Raw genomic sequence first — 24,431 nt, forward strand, 5'->3', positions numbered from 1 at the left:
CACTATCATCATCACTACGAATCACATTGTAACGAAGGAAACAAACAAGCAAATGAAAAACCGCCAATTGTTTAATTCTAATACCGTAATTAGTGATTACGCGCAAGATTCGATCATTGGCCGATGATTGTTTCCGTTTTTGAAGGAAATGTTTCCGCTCCATGTGTGATCTTAATTATTAATTAATACGTGTAGTAATCTTTGCAACATTCTGTTGAATATTTGCGAGATAATAATAAGAGAAATTCACAGTGAGAAACTCATTTTAATCTCCCCCCCCCAACCTTCTATTGTCATTATTCTGAATTATTTTCCCCCTTAATTCTCTTTCAGATAATATCAAAATTATGATAGTGTGTGTGACAAATTATTTCGAAATGACAAACAAGTTCAATAAGTTGTTTCAATGATTTTTTTTCAATACATTATGAAGACGGATAGTGTCGTTAAGGTAGATTGAAATAAAACTTACTATTTTCTATCTCGATAGCATTACTGCGATTTCCATTCGTTGTGAATTTAACGAACCCTAAAGGGAGTTTTTTGGTTACTTATGATTGATGGCAATGAGCGACGAAGCAATACGTCACTTATGGCGGAACACTAAACTAATTTTTGATTATGGGTGTGTGTTTCTATCTCTTATAGTTTCATTGCTTTATTTTTCCTCGTGGTTGAAGGCAATTAAAAAAATGTCTCCTAAGTGTCAAATCATTTTTTTAATTGAACTTTCACCATCTTTTGTGAATTGAACATTCAAGATGACCCTTTTCGGGATGAATAATCAATGATGAATTTTCAGATTGTCCAATAACACATGAGGCAACAAATAACATTATTTTATTTTTTCTTATCGGTATATTACTCGTGAATATACAGCACGTTGTGTCGTTAGTGTCATCAGTGAATGATAGGGAATAAACCTAAAAGCACGAACGTAATACATCAACTGCAAGGAAAAAACTTATACAATTTACATGCTAAGATATATTTTGGAAAGACAAAATTCGATTCCCCGCAGGTGCAGTTGAATTTTCTCTCTTTCCAAAATATATTTTCACATCAGCCAGCTGTTAAAAACCTGTGTATGGATAAAGGAGTGACATCACCCTCGGATGGATATTTCAGTCTCATATTAACAGATTCTGCGTAATAACGGAACATATTCGCAACATAACATTTGAATGGAAATTTATTCACTGATCGAAGAAATTAGAATTCCTGATTTTTGTCAATACAAGGAATATTTTAAGCGATCAAATAAGAAAAAACACCCTTCAAAAAATTGCATCGAAACAAATAAACAGTTATGTAAAGTTTATAATATTGAACTGTTATGTTTTTACTACTGAATTTTTGTTTATAAGTTATGTTTATAAAGTTGAGATAAAATAAAACAAATCCTAATTTTTTTCAATTAATATACATGTATATATGTTTAAATTTCTATTATTTACATTTTCAAATATATGACAGTTTTTGTTTTAGTTAGTGAACGAACTACATTTTTAATGGTACGCAGCGTCTGGTCGAATATTCAAGTGTGACCCACCGGTGATGCAAGCCGCCCGATGAGACAGTCCAGTGCGACACACCGGTGATGCACACCGTCGTGAACGTGTTAAACGGCAGCACAACGGCTTCAAGGAGTGTCGCTGTCTATATTTCATTATCGAAAGCAAAAGTAGTATACACTTCAGTTTCGGTGTTAACATGAGTATCGTGTTGAAAAATGTATCATGAATGACATATCTCAGTTATGAAAAAAAATTGTCACACTAGAGTAACCAAGAGATATTACCAAAACAATAAATACACATATAAAAAATATTGTTCTTCAGCCGCTGTGGTGGTCGAGTGGTTATAGTGCCGGACTCGTGATGCGAGGATCCGGGTTCGAACCCCACAGTGGTGGTCGGCTGAAGTTGGTTTTCTGTGGTTCCCAACTTCAAGGCGCAAATGCGAGCCGATCTCCCCGTTAAAAAGTCTCGCCACAGAGAGCAACAGTCCTACAACGGTAAATCATTCAACCATAACACTTCACTCATAGTTAGAAAAAAAAACTGAGGGCAGATGACAGCACTACACATAACAAGCATTACACAGAAACAAAAAAAACTTTACGTCAGGTTGCACTACACGTACAAGCACATTCCCGCATGTACCGATTCGTTGGGGGGTTCCGCGGGGGGGGGGGGGTGGTGCATGTGTGGTGTAGCAGTAGTAGGTAGGGCCTCCAAAAAATGGCCCGGGGATCCATGATGTTCTTAAGTCAGCCACCTCGTTGGGCAATTTGCCTGTTGTGGCGTCGTATTTGTATTTCACATTCTTAGTGAAGAAAATCGTAATGTCGTGCGAAACGCGAAGTGGTTGTTCATTTTCAGTATTTCTCAGCCTCCAGTGGCTTACCATGACATGTATGGAAACAACAAAAACTTCACGTCAGGTTTCACTACACGTACACGCACATTCCCGCATGTACCGATTTGTTGGGGGGTTCCGGGGGGGGGGGGTGTAGTATAGTAGTAGTAGTAGGTAGGGCTTCCAAAAAATGGCTCGGGGATCCATGATGTTCTTAAGTCAACCACCTCGTTGGGCAATTTGCCTGTTGTGGCTTTGTGTATTTGTATTTGAAACTTCTACTGCTACTCTGTTATTGTAATGGTTCTCAAACTGTGCATCACGTTAATTAACTAAGGGATAAGAATGCACAAACCAATTTAATACCAATAAATGGAGCGAAGAAAAATGAGTCGTAAATAAAACTCGTATCGAAAGGTGGTCGCGCTTAAAAATTCGGAGAACCACCGTGTTATTGTATGTGAGGAGCAATATGGAAATTTCATGTAAGAAGCATATCAACATTCTTTTCTCTTCGGGGAGTAAAGAAAAAATTTTAAATTCGTACATCTATTTTATGACATTCACGTTACATCGTTTAAAAACAATCCAACAGTCCATAAAACGACAGTGGAAAATGACAAATATTCCGCCAACTCCCTGTTAGTGATCAGAACACGCGATGAGGACAGACACGAGTCCGTACCGTAAGTATAGTGAGCGCAATGTTCGTGGATAAGCGGACTCGATATGCGATCCATGTGACGCCCCACGTATTCGCCGGCTTCCATTCCACAGTCGATCATAACATTGAAGCTTTTGCATTGCACAAATTCACTGAAAGCACTGAGGGGAAAAGTAAAACACATATTAATTCCCAAAAAGGAACATTAATTTTTACAGAAAAAAAAATTAGTCACAAGTATTTAAGATCGCCATCAAATAGTGTTAAACATCCTATATTCAATAACTTAATAACTCACATGATTGACCAGTCACCAGTGATCTCTCGAAGAGACGACAAGAGAATGGTTCGAAGGCAGAATACGGTTCACTGAAATTTATCACTTAATGTGGAATAATTATGTCCATCTTGTAACCCTTCAGTGTGCTAAAATATTGGAGTTTTTTTTTAAAATTACGTTACCTTCACGTATTTCCAAGGGATCAGCAAGATCCATCCAGGGAATTTGTTAGTGTTAGGTTAGTAGACACCCAAACCGCGATTCGAGCCCAGACCTGCACAGGGAGAAGCTAGTTCCCCACTCGACTGCCAGGTGGCACTTGTTGCTGTTTTCCCCCTGTTTGCAGAATAATTTCGTTTATACCCGCGTATCAAATCACATATTGACATACAAAATGGTGGCCAAAGAGGGGATGTCTACAACAAAGCTGAGTGGGTAAGAGTCAGCTGAGAGTTTTTAGAGAACCACGTCTGTGTAGTTTCATGGTGCCAAAGATGAACCGTATCCCGCATTAAACCTAACCATTCACGAATGATTCAATAACGAAGGGGTGCTTGTGTGAAGTGATTCTCACCAGCAAAATTCTCTCAAACCTTGATCGACGTTTTTCCTCTTCTCGTCCACAGTTTCAGATAGCTCCAGGAGGTGCCGGTACTTAGGAGCGCATTTGTCTTCGGACAGCGATATGTTCTTATAACAAGGAGCGTGCTTCAAGTAAACTGCAAGGAATTTAAAAAAAAAATTGTACCAAAATATAGCTAATAAAGTATACGCAGATAGTGTAACAAGCTACTCGCTAGCTTGTTATATAATTTGTAGAATTATTAATTAATAATTAATTCACCCTAAAATCACTTAATTTTAATGAAGTCTTTTAGAATATAATTATATTTATTACGTCAGACATGTCTGGGAATACGTTCGGACCTTCATTAAGAAATGAGCAAATCCCTGTACAGAAATAGGTGAGGCACCTATATGCACAGGTGTTGCTCCTTGTGCAGATTCTTAGAATTGACCGTTTCGTTTGGGCAGTGGTATCTTGAGAATGAGTGCCAGACGGATTTTATGAGTGGTATTTGGACATCGAGTTCTCACGGTACCTTCTCAAAACTTCTGTTTGAGAAGAGACTTGTGGTCTCTTCTCTCTTTGAGAAGAGAAATGTGGGTGCCCAGCACGCTTCCGCTCCTAAAACTGCAGAAAACCAACTTCAAGTCGCCAACTCCCATCTTATAGAACATTTTTTTTTTCTGTCCAAGTTCGTATTATCTCGATATACATCAGCTTTATCATCATACTAGATTAAAGTGTATATTATTAACCTCAAACTTTTCCAAAGAAACCTGAATAGAGGTAACTAACCAAAGCCACCAACCCTTACCCTTAACGGGTATCGTACCTCCAAAGAGTACTCTCAGAACTATTTATTAAGCCCCAATATGAACATTTGGGAATCTATACAAACAAATCCTCTAACTCCAAACAGGTGATGATTCTTTTCTCTTAATACTTTCTTGTCTCTTTTGTACACAGCCAATGTCTTCCAATGGAACCGATATCCGGGAAAAGTGGGAGAAAATCACTATTGGAGATATTGGAGCAGTTTTTATTCTTTTCACAAAACGCTCTCATTGTAAGCGTATACCGACATTATAGTGAGCGATCGAATTGTCTCAATGCACAAAAAAGAAGAAAAGATAGGTGGTTATGTAACCGTTTAATTGAATTTGTCCAAAGAAAGGTATCTCTAATTGGGTTTTATCGGATTCAAAAGTAGAAATGTTAGATCTTTCGGCCATGACACATTAATTTTTCGTTTCAGGAGAATCTATATTTATTTTTCCTCTTTTATTTAGTCATCTAATATCTGTGTTTTCTTCCAATTGCTTTCAATTTCGGGAAATATTTCCTGACTCTCGATAAGGCCTGAGGAAATCCTGGCTTTATTTTTATCGAATAAATTTCTTGAAATGATTGAAACTATAAACATTTTATTCGAGAAGAATTGTTTTTGTGGGAAATAAAATAAAACGTGTTTAAATTAATAAAGTACTTTACTCACAAAAACTATTAGATGTCGCTTCGATACGTCTGTAAAAATGTTTTTATTTGCATTTAAATGCTCGAAATAACGTGTACGGTGTATGTGTTTTATCTCAGGAAATCTATGAATAGAATTAATGATTATTTTTTTATAATATGACTGTGAATAAACGGAATAGCTTACCTCCGGGGGTCGCGGATTCTAGTGCAATCGGCACATTTGAAAAGAAATACGATGAACATGTTGGAGTAAATCACTATCCATCCTTATATAAGACAACCATAAATATTTTTATGGGCATTGTATCATGTATATATAGTTTTAGTTTTTATGATTGAATTTTCAATTGGGTGCTGTATTTTAGAAATATATGACATCCATATCCGTTATGGGCATCTTTTTCGTCAATCGCTTCGTTAGGCATTTTGAATACTGTGGCCTTGTATTTGAGGGTCGACAGAAAGTAAAATAAGTAAATAGGAGAAACAATTTGAGGACCAACAAAAAATGCATACAATAAATGGGCGAAATAACTTGGAGGCAGTTACAAATAAATGAATGGGAAAAGAAATTCGAGGAATAGCAAAAGATAAATAAATGAAATAATCTCTATATATAAAATTGATATTCTGTCTGTGTGTATGTTCCATATACAAATCTACAATTTTGTATTTATCGTCGCCAAATTTTGCACATATACCAAACAGAACCCGACTTGAACGATAGGCTACTTTAAAATTTCATCAGAGCAGGGCAAATTCCCAAGATGGGCAAAATACTGCCGGACAACAATGGTTCCCGACCTCAACAATCACTTTCGGAATGTTTACTTTGGTTATCGCTGTTCCCTAATACTGCATTTCAGACATGCATATGCCTTTACAGTGGTTTGCCACTTCTTTAATGCTCTGCCAGTATTATGTACAATCACTTTGTGGGTCAGACAAAGGATGATCCCCATAGAAATCAGTGTTAAAATTGACCGTTTTACAGTAGAAATGCAGAAATTTGGTAGAGGTTTTCCACCACATCAATAATTTTTAAAATTTTACCGAATTCTCGAGTTTTGAGATATTGAGTTGGCTTACAGATACGAAGCCGAGAAAATTAAATATAAAATAATTAGCCGGACCTGCGTTTTGAGTTGGATATTCATGCAGGAACAGGGATTTCAACTTTTTATTTATATCTTCTCTAGCATGAAAATTAATGTCTCCATACTGTTTTTTAATATTCAACTGCATAAATTCATATAGTTTAGGATGATATAAAGGTGGAGCCAATATAAAGATGATATAATATATATTAAACCTAAACCTATGTAGCCGCTATATGAATTCGGTGGAAGTAAGGGTACCGGTACAAAATTCCCACAAATTTGCGAGAACCAGTCTTTGACGAACGCTGACGTAGAAGATCGTCACGTATCCGCAGCAAGTTGCATAACACTCGTCCCTTATTCTTCGGGAATCAACATTCTTTCAGGAGAAAAATGATCGTCACACAAAGGATTTCGTAAACGAGGTAACATCCCCTCGAGGAAATGTTTGAATACATCCAAAGCTGATTTCGGAAGAATACATTTTGAACGTTATTTTATAATCTGCAATCTGATCTTGAAGTTTGAACCTGCTTTATGGCATTCTTTGATGGTTCCTGTTATTTTTTTTTTCTTTTCAGGAAAAGTTTCGGAGAACAAGGAAAAAAACTTCTGTTAATTTCTGAGGCTTCGTGTTTCGTCTTTAAGAGGCTTAAAACTAAAGAAAATAAGGAGGAGGGTCTTATAAGTGTTAATGAAGGGCGAAATGTGTGCTTAAGCGAGATAAAGTTCGCTTTTCTTCGAGAAAATCCACCACCAAGAGAGGAAAAAATGGCTCGCGATCGCTCTTAGGGTACTTTCATCTGTAATCTGAAGAATCTTTCCTTAATTAAGGGAACGATATCTACTCCACTTTGAAAGAAAAAGAAAGATGAAAAAAGATGCCTTCACACATCGATTCTACTCATTTTCTTCTTTGCTATTACTTCAAATTAGAACACGGGGTGAAGAAAGACACTCCGGGTGAAAATTAGGAAAAAATCCTCTATTTTTAGGAAAGCGTGATCCACTATTGTTTCAACACTGAAGTGCTATAGGAGTTCCTCCCCCCCCCCATCCGTCGTTTTTTTGCTACTCCCATTGTGGTCGTTCCACATTCGCTCTAATTTCTGCTGCATTGAACATGCTTGACTTGCGATGATGATGTGGTTTACTTGAAAAATAAATTAGAAATAAGGTAATTATTTTTACTTGGAGACGATCGGCTTCATTAGTGGTTCTCGAACTTTTCTCAACCGCGGGCTCCCCCGCCCACTCGTTTGCGGCTCCACAGAACAGTTTGGTACATATTTTCACGTATAAGAGAATCACTTCAATAGGCACAATAGACACAGAAACCAATATCTCCAGCTCTCCCCGATGCCACTGAAAAATGTTGGTGACGCCCCTCGGAGCCGCGACACACACTTTGAGAAACGCTTCTCAATTAGCCAATTAAGTCGTGCAATTCGGAAGAAACGGGGGAAAACAGTGCGCCATTGGTAAGCCATCTCTCTTTCAAATTTTATAGTATTGTAATAAGTTATGCTGTAATTTTTTTCACATTAGAGTAATGGATGTAGGGTTGCGTTGAGAGAGCATCATTGTTTTCATACGGCATGGGTGTGTAGATTAGGAAAATGCTTTGAGTAACAAAAGTAGTATATTGCCCGTATTTTTGATAATACGTGAAACAATTGTTCCGCCCCCCCCCCACCACACACGCTTCCCCCCCTGAAATTTGTATGACGAGCTGTCACTGTGGTCACCTTGCGAAAAACTATGGGAAAAGTCGAATTTCATGCTTACGTTCTTGAGTTGGCCCAGGAGTGCAGAGATCGACGAGAACTTGCCTCGCTCCTGCGACCACGTGGTTGAAAACTTTCCGCTGAGTCGGCGTGAAGCACGATTTCATGTGGTCGTCCACACACTGCACGCTTTGCTTTAGCGTCCTATAAATAACAAGATTAATGATTTTAGAGACATGACACACCATTTAATATATAATGATAATTTCACATGAAAAAAAAAGATTTTATCTACTGCTGTATTCAACCATTTTGACCATATACATACAGGATGTCCTTTGAAAATCTCATCAACTCTACAACCAGCTAGAAAAAGTCATAAACAGCTATACTATGCGCGAAATATTCCTCAGAATAATGCAAGAAAATGTGATTTCTGTAAGTGTTGTCTGTAAAAAATTGTGTATAGGGTGTCCTGTAAGGGCTCGCAAAAGAGCCCAGTTTATTTCATCAACCATCCGTCGTAGAGGTATGATTCAAATCTAAAAGATGCTCAACAGGAGTTCAAAAAGTACCCTGTACCAGTTTCTAGAGTGAAAATACAGCGTGTAACAAAATTAAAAAATCTACATTTTCATAAGTTCCCCCTCTGTGCTCTAACTTCCAATTAGAAAATTGTTGCTCTGTCTACCCTAATGCAAACAAAAAGAAAATCCATGTTTCTAAGTGCAATATTCGCAGTTATATTCGAATTCGAAAACGGTGGAAATTTGGGAAAAAACAGCGTTAAATGTCGGTTTTCAGGTTTTTTGGCATTTATGTCCGTTCTTTCGCAAATTTCTTTCTTTTTTCGAATATCTTAGCGAATATTGCACTTAGAAAGATGGGATTTTTTTTTTTTGGCATCAGGAGAGACAGGGCAACAACTTCCTAATTGGAAGTTAGAGCACAGATTGCCTAAGTGATAGAAGGAGGCTCGCAAAACAAATCTGAGAGACGAGGGAGATAGAAAGGAGCTTTGCTTGTGTTCGTATCTTTAGCGTATCTTATCTCTGTGCATTTCCCACTTGCGAATAGTGTAAATTTTCAGTTTGCGCAAAATATTTGTGACGTCATGCACTGAATATCCGTAAGCTTACTTATTTATTTATTTCGAGTACTCGAAGAGAAATAGACATGTAAACGGCACAATTATGGTGTCATATCTTGTGCAAGGCATGAGGATGACGAAAAAAACAGCGTTAACAATATGTAGGAAAATTTTTCGGAATTGAAAATTCCAGATTTGACGGCATGAATCTTGATTCGAGTTATAATCCGATAATCACGGATCGTGGAGGTACTGGATTGCGGGAAGTGTTTGGAACCTGTAGGTGCTCATCTTGAGTTTCATGTAGAAAATTTCGATTTCTGAAACAATTCTGGGGGTGCTCGGACCCGTTCCAGAAAGTTCCATTGGCACTCCAGAGCACAAAGCACTCCCAGCTCCGCAATAATGTGAATGACGAAAATAGTGATATAAAGAGCACGGGTGACCAGATAAGTGAGCAACCGAAAGAGTGACAGAGCGTGTTCAATAAATTGAGACGGGGGAGTAGAAAATGCGAGTGCGTTTCGAACCTCTGGGTACTCGTCTTAAGCTTTATGTAGGAAATTTCTATCTCAGAATCAATTCTGGGAGAGGGGGATAGCTTGAACCAGTGCCACAAATTGCCTTGGTTGCAGAGCACCTCCAGCTCCGACGCCACTGTAGAGGTGTAAAACTTCATACATTTTTTTAGTCTATAAGCAACTAGAGCTCTCGTTCTTCAGTGTATACCGTCTTACAGTCTGGGACAAGGTGTGTACGATATAGCAAAAATTCATCAACTGACGCTTTGCCATGACCATAGCTCTATTTCATTTTGATTCGGAGGGTGATGATTCGTAATGGACGTAAAAATTCATTCTTAGGCCGGGATTATACTATAAAAGTTTGATAAAAGTACTTTTATAAAACTTGATAAATGCCACCAATAGGATTGTCGGTTACATTCTAGAAAATGTAACCGATGATCATATTCGTAGTATTGTCCCGGATAATTTTTCACAAGACTTCGAGATATTGCAAAACAAGAAGCGGTTCGACGGACAAACATATTTATTTACAGAACAGCAATTTACACGTATTTACAACCTAATCAGAGTGCTAACAACTTTCTCGCAAAGTTAAATCACAACTGACTTTTCATCCAGTCTCTCTCTATTCGAGCCTCGCGTATATCTGCTATCTCTTATTCTTATTCTCCTCATACTTATAGGTCTTCCGGAACTTCGAGAAAAGGAACATTCTACAAAATTTTACTTTGCAGTTGCCAAGTTGGCGGCGCCACCGTACGGAGGGGGCGGAACCTTCTAGAATGTTCCCACCAGTTCTCCGCCAATGGTAAGTATTTCCGCCAAACTGAAACCGGTATCAACCATGGAGGAAAGAATCATGGTACTCTTGTATTCTTTCCTCCATGGGTATCAACCGATTTCGATATTTCTGAGCCATCGCATATTCGCGCCATCTATCGTCTATTGAGAAAAGGAACATTCTACAAAATTATACTTTGCAGTTTCCAAGTTGTACCGTACGGAGGTGGGTAACCATTTTCTGGAGGGGCGGGAACTTCTACATGTTCCCACCAGTTCTCCGCCAATCGTAAGTATTTCCGCCAAACCGAAACCGGTATCAACCGATTTCGATATTTCTGAGCCATCGCAAATTCGCGCCATCTATTGTCTATATATCGTAACAGTATTTTCCACGTTTATGGAAGGACTTTTATCAAAATCTTATAGTGTAATCTCGGCCTCACGCAGACAAAATGTTTGACGCATACGAAGTTTCAGATATAACAGCTATAATACATTAAGGTTTTCGCCCTAATGGTATAGTTGCTTTCAATATACCGTATATACTCGTGTATAAGCCGACTCGTATATAAGCCGACCCCCCCATTTCAGGACTACCACAACCGCAATAAATTGAAAACCCGTGTATAAGACGACCCCAAAAAAATCCGTGCATTTCAGAAAAAACAAATTCTTATATTTTCATGAAAAATGAATATCTTACGGAAATTTACGATAGAAAATGATTCAAATTTTTCAATCCCTTTCTTCTAAGTCTCCAAGCTCATCGTAATCCATCAGATCATCATCGGGGGTGCGGCATCTTCGTTTTTATCCTCATCTAGGGTGTCATCGCCATTGTCACTTTCAAAGAGGATATCATCTTCAGTTCCGCCCATTGCATTGCTTATGCGCAACACTTTTTGAAGGATCGGATGATAATTTTGGCGGAAACAGAATTCCACGCCTCATGTACCCATTAACACAGTAGGCTAATGTCAGATTTCTTCTAGGCACCCCCCTTTTTGTTAGTTTCTTTATCATCGGAACTCATCCATTCGATCCACAAATCCCTCAAATAGTCTTTGAAAGGCTTGTTGATGCTCACATCTAAAAAGGCTATACAATCGACGTTAGCCACCGCCAACCAATGATGTTTCCAATTTCTTTGCTTCGTCTTTGCATTAACGGGGTCTTGAACATATCCCATACCAATAATGTCGGTTTCTCGAACACTGCTACAAAAATGACTACTGATTGTGGGGGGGGGTCGATATTTTCTCATCAAAAACTGACCGGAGTATAAGCCGACCCCCGCACTTGAGGAACAAATTATTCCACAAAAAAACTCGGCTTATACACGAGTATATACGGTATATCTGGCAACTTCTTATGACATCTACATGTTATCTCAAAGAATAAGAGAAGAGAAAACAAAAACGTGTCAACACCGGTTTTGCCTGACGTATCCAAAAAAAAAGTTAGAAATTTGACGGAAGAAAGTGGGTAACCGAATATTCTGGGCGTCGCTTGATGTTGGCTATCGAACTTTCGGCGCTCGAATCAATCATCTCTTGAACAGCTCTATGCAACCGAGAAGGACACGTCCGATCCATCTTATGTCATTTTTTACAACTGGGTTAGGTGGAGGAAAAATAAGTAAAACATAAATAAATAAAATGGTAAATCTCTGAGGGAATTCTTCCTATAGAAAATGTCATTATTTTTCAATGTTCTCCACGTGAATTTCGTATGATTCATGTCTCTGTCAACGGTGGAGAAGAAGCAGCAGCAGCTTATAGTGCATTAGAGAAATTTAAAATCTGAAACGATTCCGTTGTTTTACAAAAGCGATGAGGAAATAATCGTTTGCCAAAAATTCAGAGTTTAAGCTCAGAGTGACATAAATGTTTTCGGAAAATATATTCACATGTTTATATACAAATACAAATACAAATACAACGCCACAACAGGCAAAATGCCCAACGAGGTGGCTGATAAAAAGATGCCCATAAAAATATGGTTGTCATATGTTTCAAAAATACAGCAACCCAATTGAAAATGCAATTAACACAAATTACAAACAATATATACACATGATAAAATATTATACAATGCCCATAAAGAATACTTATGGTTGTCTTATTCTAAGAATGGATAGCTTCTCGATTTACCCCAACATGTTTATCGTATTTCTTTTTAAACGTGTCAATTGTGTTACAATTTACTACCTCCGGGGGTAAGCTATTCCATTTATTAACAACCCTATTGGAGAAAAATTCCCTGCGACACCATAACCTTGCATTGTCCCTCACCAATCGATACTGGTGTCCCCTTGTAAAAGCAGTCGATTGGCGGTGTACTAAAAGTTCATGGTCCATCCTATCCATCCCATTGAAAATTTTGAACACTTCGATCATATCTCCTCGACACCTGCGTTCATCCAATGTAAACATATTCAAAAAATGAAGTCTTTCTTCATAACTCAAGCCCTGTGTGCCAATAAGGACACGCGTAGCTCTTCTCTGCACCCCTTCAACCAAGTCTATGTCCCTCTGTAGGTATGGTCTCCAAAACCTTACAGCATACTCCAGTCCAGGACGAACTAATCCTCGAAAAAGCGGAAGAATGACTTTAGAAGAACGCGAAGAGACCTTTTTGAAAATGAGACCAAGCATTCTATTCGATTTTTTGACAACCGCTGAACAATGTTCAGAAAACCTAAGTCGCTCGTCAATGAGAATTCCCAAATCGGTGACTCTAGTTGCATCCGGGATAGTGACACCATTCAACTCGTAAGAGAACCGTGGGTTGTTCGAACCAAAATGAGCGACCATGCACTTATCTACGCTAAACGTCATGCTCCATTCATTTGCCTATATATATTCATGTATCACTATAATTCTGACAATGTATGCAATTCTGTGAAATGTAGGTATAGAAAATGTATGCAACACCTCTATTTCGATATATAAGACAAAGCACGTAAGGATCCCAACTTGATATATGAGGTCAGCGTATGTAATATGTGTAGAAAATTCTCATTTGTAAATACAGTATACAGGGGCACCTCACTACCCTCTGGTTTAGGCAGGGCCGTCATTTCAACTTTTTTTCGGGGGGGGGCGCAAAGAACATGTACTCAATGTATGCATATATATATATATATTAGTATATATATACCATTTTTAGTGTATTTTCAGAAGCCAGGGGAGCAACGGCCCCCTCCGACCCCTACCCCTTCCATAAATGACGGGCCTGGAGTTAAAGTGCACCCAAACCGTCATTATCTCATTTCCTCTCCCTCTTTAACATATTTAGAAACCACATTTCTTACATCGCGAAAAACAACACGTTTAGTTTCTTTCCTTTCTTGGCTGAGAAGTTGAGTTTTCCTAGACTCAGGTTTTTCTACGGTGAATGCAGCATAAGAACGCTGATTGGTCAAACACACGAATTTTAAGGCTTTTAACCAATCAGCGTTTTCACGTTGCACCTGTCGCTGCAATTCTACTCCTTGGAAATTCCGGCTTCAGGAATTGTAAGACGCACTCCTTTTATATACAGGGTGTTCAAAAAGTCCGAAGCAATTTTAAAAATTCGTAAAAACCGGAAAAATAACCGAAATAGGAAACGGTTTGCAGGGTTAGCATCGCTAGGTCACGGGAAATTTTTAAGACTGGGAAAAATAACTAGAAAACAGCGGATAGGTGGCGCTGGCGTACACAATAAAAGATACGCAAATAACGAACAGAATGCCTCCAAATCGTTTATTACAGCAGGATGCGTTCCACGTGACCACCACCACCACAGGGGATAACACATTGCAGTCCGCATCCAGCAATGGTAGAGTGCCGCAGGTCCACATGCACGGTTAAAACGGTGTTGCAAACCGTGTTGTATACAATCATTTGCATATTTCCGCCGAAGTCGCTCGTACCAGGGCCCCCCGATCGGCAGTTTTTTTTATTTATTTTTTCTATCTTAAAAATATTCCCGTGACCTAGCAATGCTAATCCCGCAAACCGTTTTGTTATGTCGGTTAATTCTCCGGTTTTTATTCATTTTTAAAGTTTCTACGGACTTTTTGCCCACCCTGTATATAAGGTAGGTACAGATTGTCTACGACGTAGCTGCCTATCAACGCATTTCTACAGAGAAAAGAACATCACGTTACTCTTACACGTTCCCGTTAAAACCAATAAAAACATTGGTAGCTGCCAGGCGGTCGTACTCAATTAATGAGAAGAGTTTCCAAGCGATTGAAAGTTAGCACTCGCCGTGCATTTTGGCAGAGAGAAAGAGTAGCATTTTTAAAAATGCTGTAACACTTTCTCTCTCTCGCGACCCGGGGGGATGGCCCCTAATGATGATCAATGGTTGAAGAATTTTAATCGTCCATTAAATTGAACCCTCATAGGTGGAGATGAGGGATGAGTGACCATCTTTTGTAATCTGCTGGGAGTGTATTTAATGGATAATTTTTACGGTATCGAGTTATTAATTTGTAACGTAAATCTTAAGAAGTAAAACTGAATAAAAATAGGTGTTTACAAAATGCGGCACGTCTAAGAATATTATTTAATTATGATGTCTAGTATGTTCATATATTGTTATGTTCGCGGATACGTCCATAACAAGGCGACTCCGAATTACATGTAATGCAGGGTCGGAAATTCTTTCCTGACGCGTTACATTACGTTATATAGGCGCGGTGGTTCCGGGCGTTTGGTGCATTGGCCTTCTAGATCACCGGATCTGTCATGCCTTGATTACTTCTTCCGCAGAATGTTCGCATATCAAAACATTGGTGTATGACACCAACTGATTCCGTTGACACCACTGAGGAATTTGTTGCCTTCATTGCAGGAAATTCCTAGCGTTTTAGCCCGGAATCTTCCGGGATGTCCGAAATTCAATTCGTCTGAGATGTGAGACTTGCATTAGAGCTTGTGGATGACATTGGAGGGCTTTTACCTCTCTGTTAATTTTTTCACAGCAAGTTTGAAATAAAAATGAGGATGATTTTAATCGTCGAATGTTCAATCAGGACCTTGATTAAGTGCTCGCGAGCACGAAATCGGACATGGGCATAGAGCACTATGAGTGCTTCAGAGGTTCATGCCTGGCTTAGAGGTTCGAGTCCGCGGGGTCCCATGGGGTTCAAGTCCCCGTAAGGGGAGAAATGAATTTTCCTTTTTCCTAAAACATCAATATCTCTCCACACAGCCAGTATATTGTTCAGCTCCTAGAGATAGAAGGCCTCTGCCCGCTGCTCGTGACGTCAGCAAGTGGTCCATTTTCCCTCAGAATATTCAGGGGAAAAAATTCCCTGCTCGTGCCACTACAATCGCTGTGCAAATAAAAGTGATCGGCCACAGAATTGGCGAGTTATATACCCCAAATCCAATCACCCTGCGGTATTTGTGAGCCAACCAGGAAGATTCTACGCCAAAATAAGAAGGAACGAAATAAGATGCTGTGATTCAAAATGTAGCAAACTTGCTAGGTACTCTTAATCCCGTTACGGATGTACTTGAAAACCCGTGCGGTGGCCGTCTATGTCTAGGCGGTGCTGAAATAGTTCCGACTTAATTCATACACGATGTGTATGCTATAATTACGGTTTCATGTATGAAGCCCGATGCCTGGAAAAACTCGAACGATGCCTGCAATATTTCCAATTTGATACAAGAGGTTTCAAAGCCTGCAGTAATTAGGATGCAATGCATGAAGCCCAATGCTTGATATAATTACGATTCGATGCCTGTAACTCCGATGTCTGCTATATTCGGATTCGCTTAATCTACAGTACGCACAACTTTTAACCGAACGATGGCGATATCTTGGGTTCTATATATTGTAAGAAATAAAGAAAGGTAGCATTCTTCTTCGTTTATGATTTTCAATAAGTGTATTAAGTTCATTTTTTTCCTCTTAAGGTATCCGACTACGTAGAAAACGTCATTTTGGAAGAAAATATGTATTTTAATTAATTTTTTTTTTAGTTTTTATAAAAGCCCTGTTTGTTGTGTTTCCAAAACAGGCCTTGTTTTGTTTATATGATGCTTAGAATCGAAGTTACGTTCACTTTAGTGTTGCATTTTTACATACAAGTAATACGCGAATAAAGACTTTAAACGTGTTTTACGAAGAATGATATTTTTGACATTTTACTTCACTTTGTGACATGATTTGTAAACATTGATTCATTGCATCCTTACGAAATTTTAATGTGACATTTTGTTATACATTGTTGAGGTTATGAATCAAAATTTAAGGTCTATGGCATATATTTCTTGAACTACAGTGTTTTATAGACAAAATGTAGGATGAAATTTCAAAAAATTCACACACGTACATAAACATATTTTGGTGTAACTTATGAGCATATCATGCAATCTTTTCAATTTTTGTTCATAACCTGCAACAGTACTAGCTAAATACACTGTGAAAATTACAAAGCATTTCATCGACAAAATCTTTTGCAGTCATGTTTCGAATATTACATTAATTTTTCCTAAAATTTGACATAAAAACGTTGTTCTCATAGAAAATGTCATAGGTACACCGAAATTTATCACAGTTCTCACCATTTCAAGACACCTTCTATCAAAAAATGTTATTAAGCGTAAACTAACTAATTAGTCATTCACGTTTTGAGCGTAGCGTAGAGATAGTTTATAGAACAAAATGTAATTTTTTTTTTGGCCTTTATAGTCTTCTTAAAACTGACGATTCAATTCCTGTCTGATGCATAGAATTCATAGACAATGCATGCAATAACTCAATGCATGAGAAAATGTAGTAAACTAGAAATAAGTAGGTAACACACATTCATACATCGTTTAATAACTACCATATTCAAATTACGGAACATTCCCTTAGTTTTAATTTCCGAATTCACAGCCAACCGAACACTCTAAGAATAATACACTGTAGCGTGAGTACCTAGTTTTCCAATCAAGTGATTCCATGGTCCATGATAATCCACACAAACGATTACAGAATATAGTGAGTATATATTTAAGTACAGATTGGGGCACAAGAATCGGGAATTAATGTGCAGCGTAGTCAAAATTATCAATCAATTACAACATTTCACTAATGGTTAGAAAAAATTGGCGGCAGATGACAGCACTAAACGTAGCAAGCATTACACAGAAATAAAGTCCCCGTTATGCTCACAACACGTACACACACATTCCGGTATGTATCAATTCGTTAGAAATGTCGTAGAGGAATGTATACGACGTACATATACGGTTAAGCAGCAGTAGTAGTAGTGTAGTTAAATTAATTCTTGGGATTTCGAAATAGGATTTTGTTTAGTGCTATTTTTCATTACAATTCTGATTTGTGTTTTCTTCATATATACTGAAATGAAAATGATAATGTATTTCCGTATTCTGAATGTTGCGAAAAGACATAAAAAACAAACTATAACTTGAAAAAAATATCCTAAATTACACGAAAGGCAATGTATGAAAGAAAGCTAAAATACACACAAATTCAAAATGACTTTCTTTGTTTTTTTACCTCAACTTCTTAATACACACACTTAGAAACATCAAGGAGGAAACTAGAAGAAATGAACCTACGGAATAAAACATCTTGCAACAATCTGCGGAGAACTTCACCTCTGATGAAAATTTTATAGACTAGAGAAAGAAATTGAATTTATCACACGGAGTTTTCTAGAAGAAACGGCAACTTCATCGCTCCCTATAATTAACAAAGATGCGGCTTGGCGGAACCCTGTGCTTTTATCACTTGTTTAAATTTATATTTATTTTCTCAGTGTGTTTTATTTATATGCGTGATTTTTCTTCGGGGATGAAGCACTCAAGTTTATTGCTTTTCTTTTTTTTATTTCTACAGCTTCATACACCAAAATAACAAGTTATATAAACATGTTTTCGCATCCGAACCCACTTCAGAAAGAGAATAATTCATGACTTCACATGCGGCGAACGGTCTGTGTTCGTAAGAAAACAACAGCTGGAAATACATTTCCGAATCTGGAGGGGAAAGAAAATTAAAATTATTTGTAAATGAGCGATGTGTGTTGTTGCTGATGAAATAGAGATGTGTTTGTTTATAGGTTTCTTTGGTGAACAAGTTCTAATATTATACTTATCATTCTGAAAAAAAATAGGTTTCTATTAAAATACTTGTAATTGCGAAATATTGAAATCATCCGAGTGAGTTATTTAAAAGAAACGAATAGAAAAAGTCTCCACAGAACAAGAGTGAACAAAATATTGTAAAAGCAAGTGTAGGAGATAAAAGGATGACATGCTCATTCACAAACTCATTTGATCACTTGATTACACATTGACCTTCATGTACAGCAACTGGGCTGTTCCAAAGAACGGAAAACCTCACTTCCAGAGAAAGGATATGTACTCTAATGGTATTCATAGAAGAAGAGAACATGTCTCTTATATATATAGTTAGCATGAAAACGTTAAAATATAACTTTCGAGAAAAAATATTATATGTCCTTATTATACAGTATATAAAATGCCCGAAAGGGATAAAAATTCTGATTGATTCTAAAATTGTATAAAATATATTTATGCCGTACATCTCTTCGACTAAAAATTTTCGGAAAGAAATATCGATCACAAAAATAATGTTGTACTCTTTCTGCCATCTATCGAATAAAAACTGTGTTATACATAATTTTTTTGAGTAGGGTTACTCGCAGGTTTTCAACCAGTACGCAGCATGAAAATGAACGCAATGTGTTAAGGTATTGTATATTATTTATTTTATTTTGCATATCGGTGTGAATTTTATGTGTCAAAATGCCAGTACATATTTTAATGGTAATCCCTGGATGACTTTTTTGTCTACGTTGACACAAAAGCAGCTGCTATCCATATTCAGTGACCTCTTGGTACAGGTCAGTACATTCTACATAAATGTAATGCACTTTATATATGAATATATACATAATGTGTGTAAATGTTTGTTATGTACTGACTGTACGTTTTGAAAATTTATTACGGGACAGACCGAGCACGACATTGCCCGGAGAGCGCGGTCATGCCGAAGAAACTGCTGAAACACAAGAAAAAATTTATTACGGATAAAGGAAGTCCAAGAACATAAACTTTGTCACGGGAATTATGTAAATAGTTCTTATTTACAATTTATTATGTAATGTTTCGCCTGTAAGTAGTCATTATCTTATTAAGTAAAAAATGAAAATTAATGAGTTTGTGAATATCACCAAACTGGCAACAAACATTAGCTTCGATGTATTGGCAACGTCGGTGACACACCTGTGCGAACTGCTATCAGTAAATTTCAGCAGAAATGACTTCTTTGTCCAGTGAATTTTTCTTGCAATGAATTGTTGTCGGCGCTTAACTTTCCGGACACAATAATTTTACTATTCAAGGTTATTTATTTCATATGTTTTATTACAAACGAATATTTGTAGCTATGATGTACATATCATGTTCATAAAATTGCATGGAAAAAAAGGTAAACATATACAAAATAAATAAATTTAATTCACAGTAAGAAATATAATAGAAATAAGGAATTAGCCGAAAAAGTTAAAAAAAAATGGAATTTAGAAGAAGAAAATAGAAATATGAGAAAATTTAAAAAAAATATGGAAAAGGAAGCAAAAATATGAAAAAAGAAGCAAAAATATGAAAAAAAGAGAAGAAATATAGGATAAATATAAAAGTACAGTGCGCATAAAAACAAAAAAAAATTGAGAAATCTCATAACGGAAAGCAAAGTATAAGGATTTTGTGTATGAAAATCAAAATCAAAATGTGTATAAGAGTTTGACACGTATGACAGAGGAGGAAGAAGGAAAAGTCCAATATAATAATTTCGTTATCCCTTGAGCACTGTATCAATTGTCATAGAAAAGATTGTATTAAAGATAACGTGTTGGACACCGACAACCTCGTACGGATTGTCAAAAGCAATCCACCCCTTCAATATCGGCGAAGGAATTTTTCCCAAAATTCGAATTGACTCTATATTTTTCTATTTTTCTTCAATTTTAACATCATTTTTTGGGTATATTTTTTCGGAGAACTAGATGTATAGTAACGCCACTCGATAAAAGGTAAACTGTAAAAATGTGAAACTACGTTTTCCATAATGGTTTTTTGTCTTCTTTATGAACAGCAAAGAAAGTCGAATACATAAGAATCATAAAAGAAGAGAAAAACATTACGTGAGCGTCATTATCAACCATCAGTAATATCGTTACCTAATCGTTAAAAATCGATTTTAAAATTTCTCACCATTCGTGAGCAAAATTGAAGACCTCTTTTTTGAAAATAATATCAAAAAATTAAAAATTCTTTCAAAACACAACTACCCAAGCTCCACACCACATTAAATGTATTTTATGTTAGACACAGTATACACAATAAAAAAAACAACAATTGTATTACAAAATTTATTTTTAATTTGAAACGAGAGATATTGTAAATATTGTGTATGTTATTCCACATAACCCAAGCAGTCATTCAATTTCTTACAATTTTAAAATATGTAAATTTAATACATACGTACATGCAATGCATTGTTCAGTTTTCGTCCCTTTTCCACTCGTTTTTCATTTTTTCATAACTTTTCTCATTCATTTCCTAGGGCTTATCCCTACCGATATTTAGTAAAGCAAACGTAATATGGAGAAGATCAATGAATGTCTGAGACGAATTGAGAAAAGGATGGATTAGTAAAGAATGATCAAAAACTGCTCATGAGCATGTGGTAATTTGGGAAAGTCAAAAATACTGAGCGTCGTAATCATAATCATTATCATTTCTGAAATTTCAATGCAAATATATATATAGAGAGAGAGATATGGCCTATATCAAATTACCTACAAACAGCTTCAAGTTCGGACCGAGTAGCAGCGAACGCCAAGTCAGTGCCCTGAGTCACTGACTGGAGAGATTGCAAGCAGCTGTGGAAATCGTTCAGGGTGCATTCCGGGTTGGCGTTCGGTGTTATTGCTGAGAAATAGAAAATATTAATGATAATTTCCGACGTAGCACTAACACAAAGACTTCAAAAACATAATTTCGATTGCATTGTTACCGTATTCACAGTTCTTATTGACGAAGTTTGGCTGAAGATGCATTTCAGAACCGTGAATTTGTCTAGGCAGAGCTTTTTAGGGTTTTAGCACTGAGATTATAGATGGTACATATTAACGAAACCAGACATGGTCCTGTAATCTCGTTTTCATTTCATCTCCTTGGTATTTTTGTTTTTTCAGTGTTAGTTTAATAATTTAGTTTAAAGTTTTACGCTATGCACAGGTGCAATTGTAAAAAAAAAAATCACACAATTAATATTAGAGGTGCCAGGAACGGATTAATTTGCATTACGCTGAATTCTATGGAAGAAATTGTTTCGGTTAACGAACGGATTTCAAGAACGAAATGCGTTCGTTCAACCGATGGTTGATTGAATCTCCAAAGTTTGCCCGATATGAAGTAGGAATGCGATTGTTTAGTGCTATTTGGCAGTAGTAAATACTCCAGACGAAGAGATTGTCGATGATGTCTTAAACTACCAAGATGCGAACATTAGGTGACAGAACCAGAGAACAGTGACCCAACATGCGCTTATGAGTCCTCCAGATCAACTGTGACCCTCGCTCTGTCCCCCTATGTGATATAAGCTGGTTCGTCTCAGGAGCCGTGGGCCACGGGGGAAAACGCTTATGGGTCCGGATTCCAAACAGCGTTCTACTGGCTCAATATGATCTCGAAATAGTGATTTGCTATTAATCACTGATTGTAGGTATTTGTAGGCCGCGCGGCCTACAATAGTGTAACATAACGGAATCTAGCTAGTCAAAACATTGTGCACACATATTCTAAATCACATGCACATGAAACCAACATCTAACAACGTCATGTTCATTTCAAAGAAGAAAATAAATGTCAATAAAAATAATATTATAAGGAAGAAAAAAACCCATTCCAGAAAATTTTCTTTTATATACACATACATACATATATATCTTTTTTATATGCATATTTTCCTTTTTTTTCATTTTCTTTTATTCAGAGAGGCGAAATGTAACAGAAGTATTGCTTTTATTCTGCCTTTGCAAAAAGTTTTGCTGATATTTTATTCAAAAACATCTTTCCTGTGATGTTTCCGCAAAAGTATCGACAGGAAAAGAAAATCTCTCGAATAACGAACCTCAGAATTTCCGGAGACTTTTGACGAAATTCATCTGAAATTCCATTATGTTCCCTCGATGCTGATATCGCAAGAATGTCGAAGGGGGAAGTTTGGAGATGTGTTCAGAATTCCTTTCATACATTTACAACATTCCGGCCTCCGGCATTTCTCTCTGTATATTAGAACTATGTTTTGCATAAAAGTACCCGTAATAGATTCGGAAAGAATTCCAAAATTGAAATACAGAGACTGAAATCGTTTCTCTTACACAAAAAACACAAAATAAAACATGTAGTCTTTGAAATTCCGAAAGTAAATAGATATAGTATATACATAATATGCCATGCTCAAACAATGTTTTAACATATCTCCAATACTTATTTTATAGAAAAATTTCACACATTTAGAAACAAATGTATTGCCAACACCTAGCATGCATAATAAAATAGCAGAGCATCAATGTAATTGAATTGAAAATTGTTTCAAAATTAAGTTAACTATTAAGTGCATCCAACGAGGAAAGATATTTGAGATCCATTCATAAGTATGTTATTTATGAAAAAAAATATTCCTCAATATTATTTTTCAATCTGAATTTTAAATTTTATTTTAAATATATTTTAAATATGATTTCGTCAACCAAATTACATTATTTTGCCTCGTATAGCGAACTGCACATGTTTCTTTATTTTGAATCGAAATTTATTAAGTTATATTTATGTCGTATATTTATTATTATATTAAGTTATATTTTCCCTCAATGTTTGAAAATTTGCAGAAATGCTGTACATATTTTACTAAACATACGCGAAAATTTGCTTTCGCATGACATAGCAAATACAAACAAAAATAAGTGTACCCAAATTTAAAATAAATAATATTTATTAATATTTCTAATGATTTTGCTACTAGAGCACAGTTTTTGAGACTTTTATTTATGTTAAAAGTTATGAGAACCCTTGAAAATTTGCACTTTGTTCGATTACTATCCCCACTAAAATCACGCTTCATATCTAAATTGGTAAATGCCATTACTTCAAAAACGTTTAAAGTTTCTACCGCAAAAAAGTAAACAACACAGACACAATTCATGGATTTTGCGGATATATTTGTACATTTGAAATTTTTAATTAGCTTATAGAGAGCATTCGACACAGTAGAGACGCCAAAGAAATTAAATAAAAATATAATTTAGAATCAAAATATCAATTATCACCTGTTATGACTCCAATCATGACTTGCAGGACAGATATCAACGTCGGACGGATCATCCATTCGGTAACTTGTAGTTTCATAAAAGGACTAAAATACGGAGAGAGAGAACCCTTAAACTTATTCAAAAAAAGAAATGCTATCCGTATAATCTTATTGGGAGAGACGATCTATTCTGTGAATTGGTCTCTCTGCACGACGTGCTGAAACTGCAAATGTTTTCTTTTTCAATCTGTGAATTTTGTCCCGGAAGAACGGGAGAGAGACGTTTTCAGAAATAACGACGAGTGAAACTCCCGGAGTTCGATGCCAGCGACAATCCGCGACCAATGAGATTGCATCCTGCGAATCTCTCACATTACTACTCGACTGGAATCGGATATCTCTCAGCAGTAAGTTCCTAGACCTTCTGCAGTCACGGTTCGTTCTCCGGGACGGAAAATATGAGGAATCTCAAGCTATGTTTTAGAATTCA

At 36.7% G+C, this 24,431-nt stretch overlaps 1 protein-coding gene across 2 annotated transcripts; it reads right to left on the reverse strand.

Moving 5' to 3' along the window:
- Positions 1-818: 818 nt before the first annotated feature.
- On the reverse strand, positions 819-24,381 carry LOC149084692 (uncharacterized). 2 transcript variants are annotated; one of them, XM_089235114.1, is made up of 5 exons: positions 23,961-24,380; positions 21,426-21,558; positions 8,238-8,380; positions 3,880-4,024; positions 819-3,186 (listed from the first exon to the last, which is right to left on the reverse strand). In XM_089235114.1, exons 1-5 carry the CDS (start codon positions 24,037-24,039, stop codon positions 2,925-2,927), a joined length of 762 nt encoding a protein of 253 aa, XP_089091240.1. In that variant the 5' UTR covers positions 24,040-24,380; the 3' UTR covers positions 819-2,924. The 2 variants fall into 2 exon arrangements, with proteins under 2 accessions (XP_089091240.1, XP_089091241.1); XM_089235115.1 differs by having other exon boundaries at positions 3,050-3,186; positions 3,899-4,024; positions 23,961-24,381.
- Between the last annotated feature and the right edge of the window lie 50 nt (positions 24,382-24,431).

Source organism: Pholcus phalangioides, unplaced genomic scaffold (genome assembly GCF_987345545.1).
Source record: "Pholcus phalangioides strain wild (caught in Gottingen) unplaced genomic scaffold, Ppha-v1.0 ptg000008l_1, whole genome shotgun sequence".
Classification (NCBI taxonomy): Eukaryota; Metazoa; Arthropoda; class Arachnida; order Araneae; family Pholcidae; genus Pholcus; species Pholcus phalangioides.

Coding starts and splice junctions, on each gene's coding strand:
- LOC149084692 (XM_089235114.1), bottom strand. CDS start 24,039: ATGAAACTACAAGTTACCGAATGGATGATCCGTCCGACGTTGATATCT. Junction 8,381..21,425: donor GAACTTGAAGCTGTTTGTAG/GTAATTTGATAT, acceptor TGTTATTTATAG/GACGCTAAAGCAAAGCGTGC. Junction 3,187..3,879: donor GGTTTGAGAGAATTTTGCTG/GTGAGAATCACT, acceptor TTTTCCCCTCAG/TGCTTTCAGTGAATTTGTGC.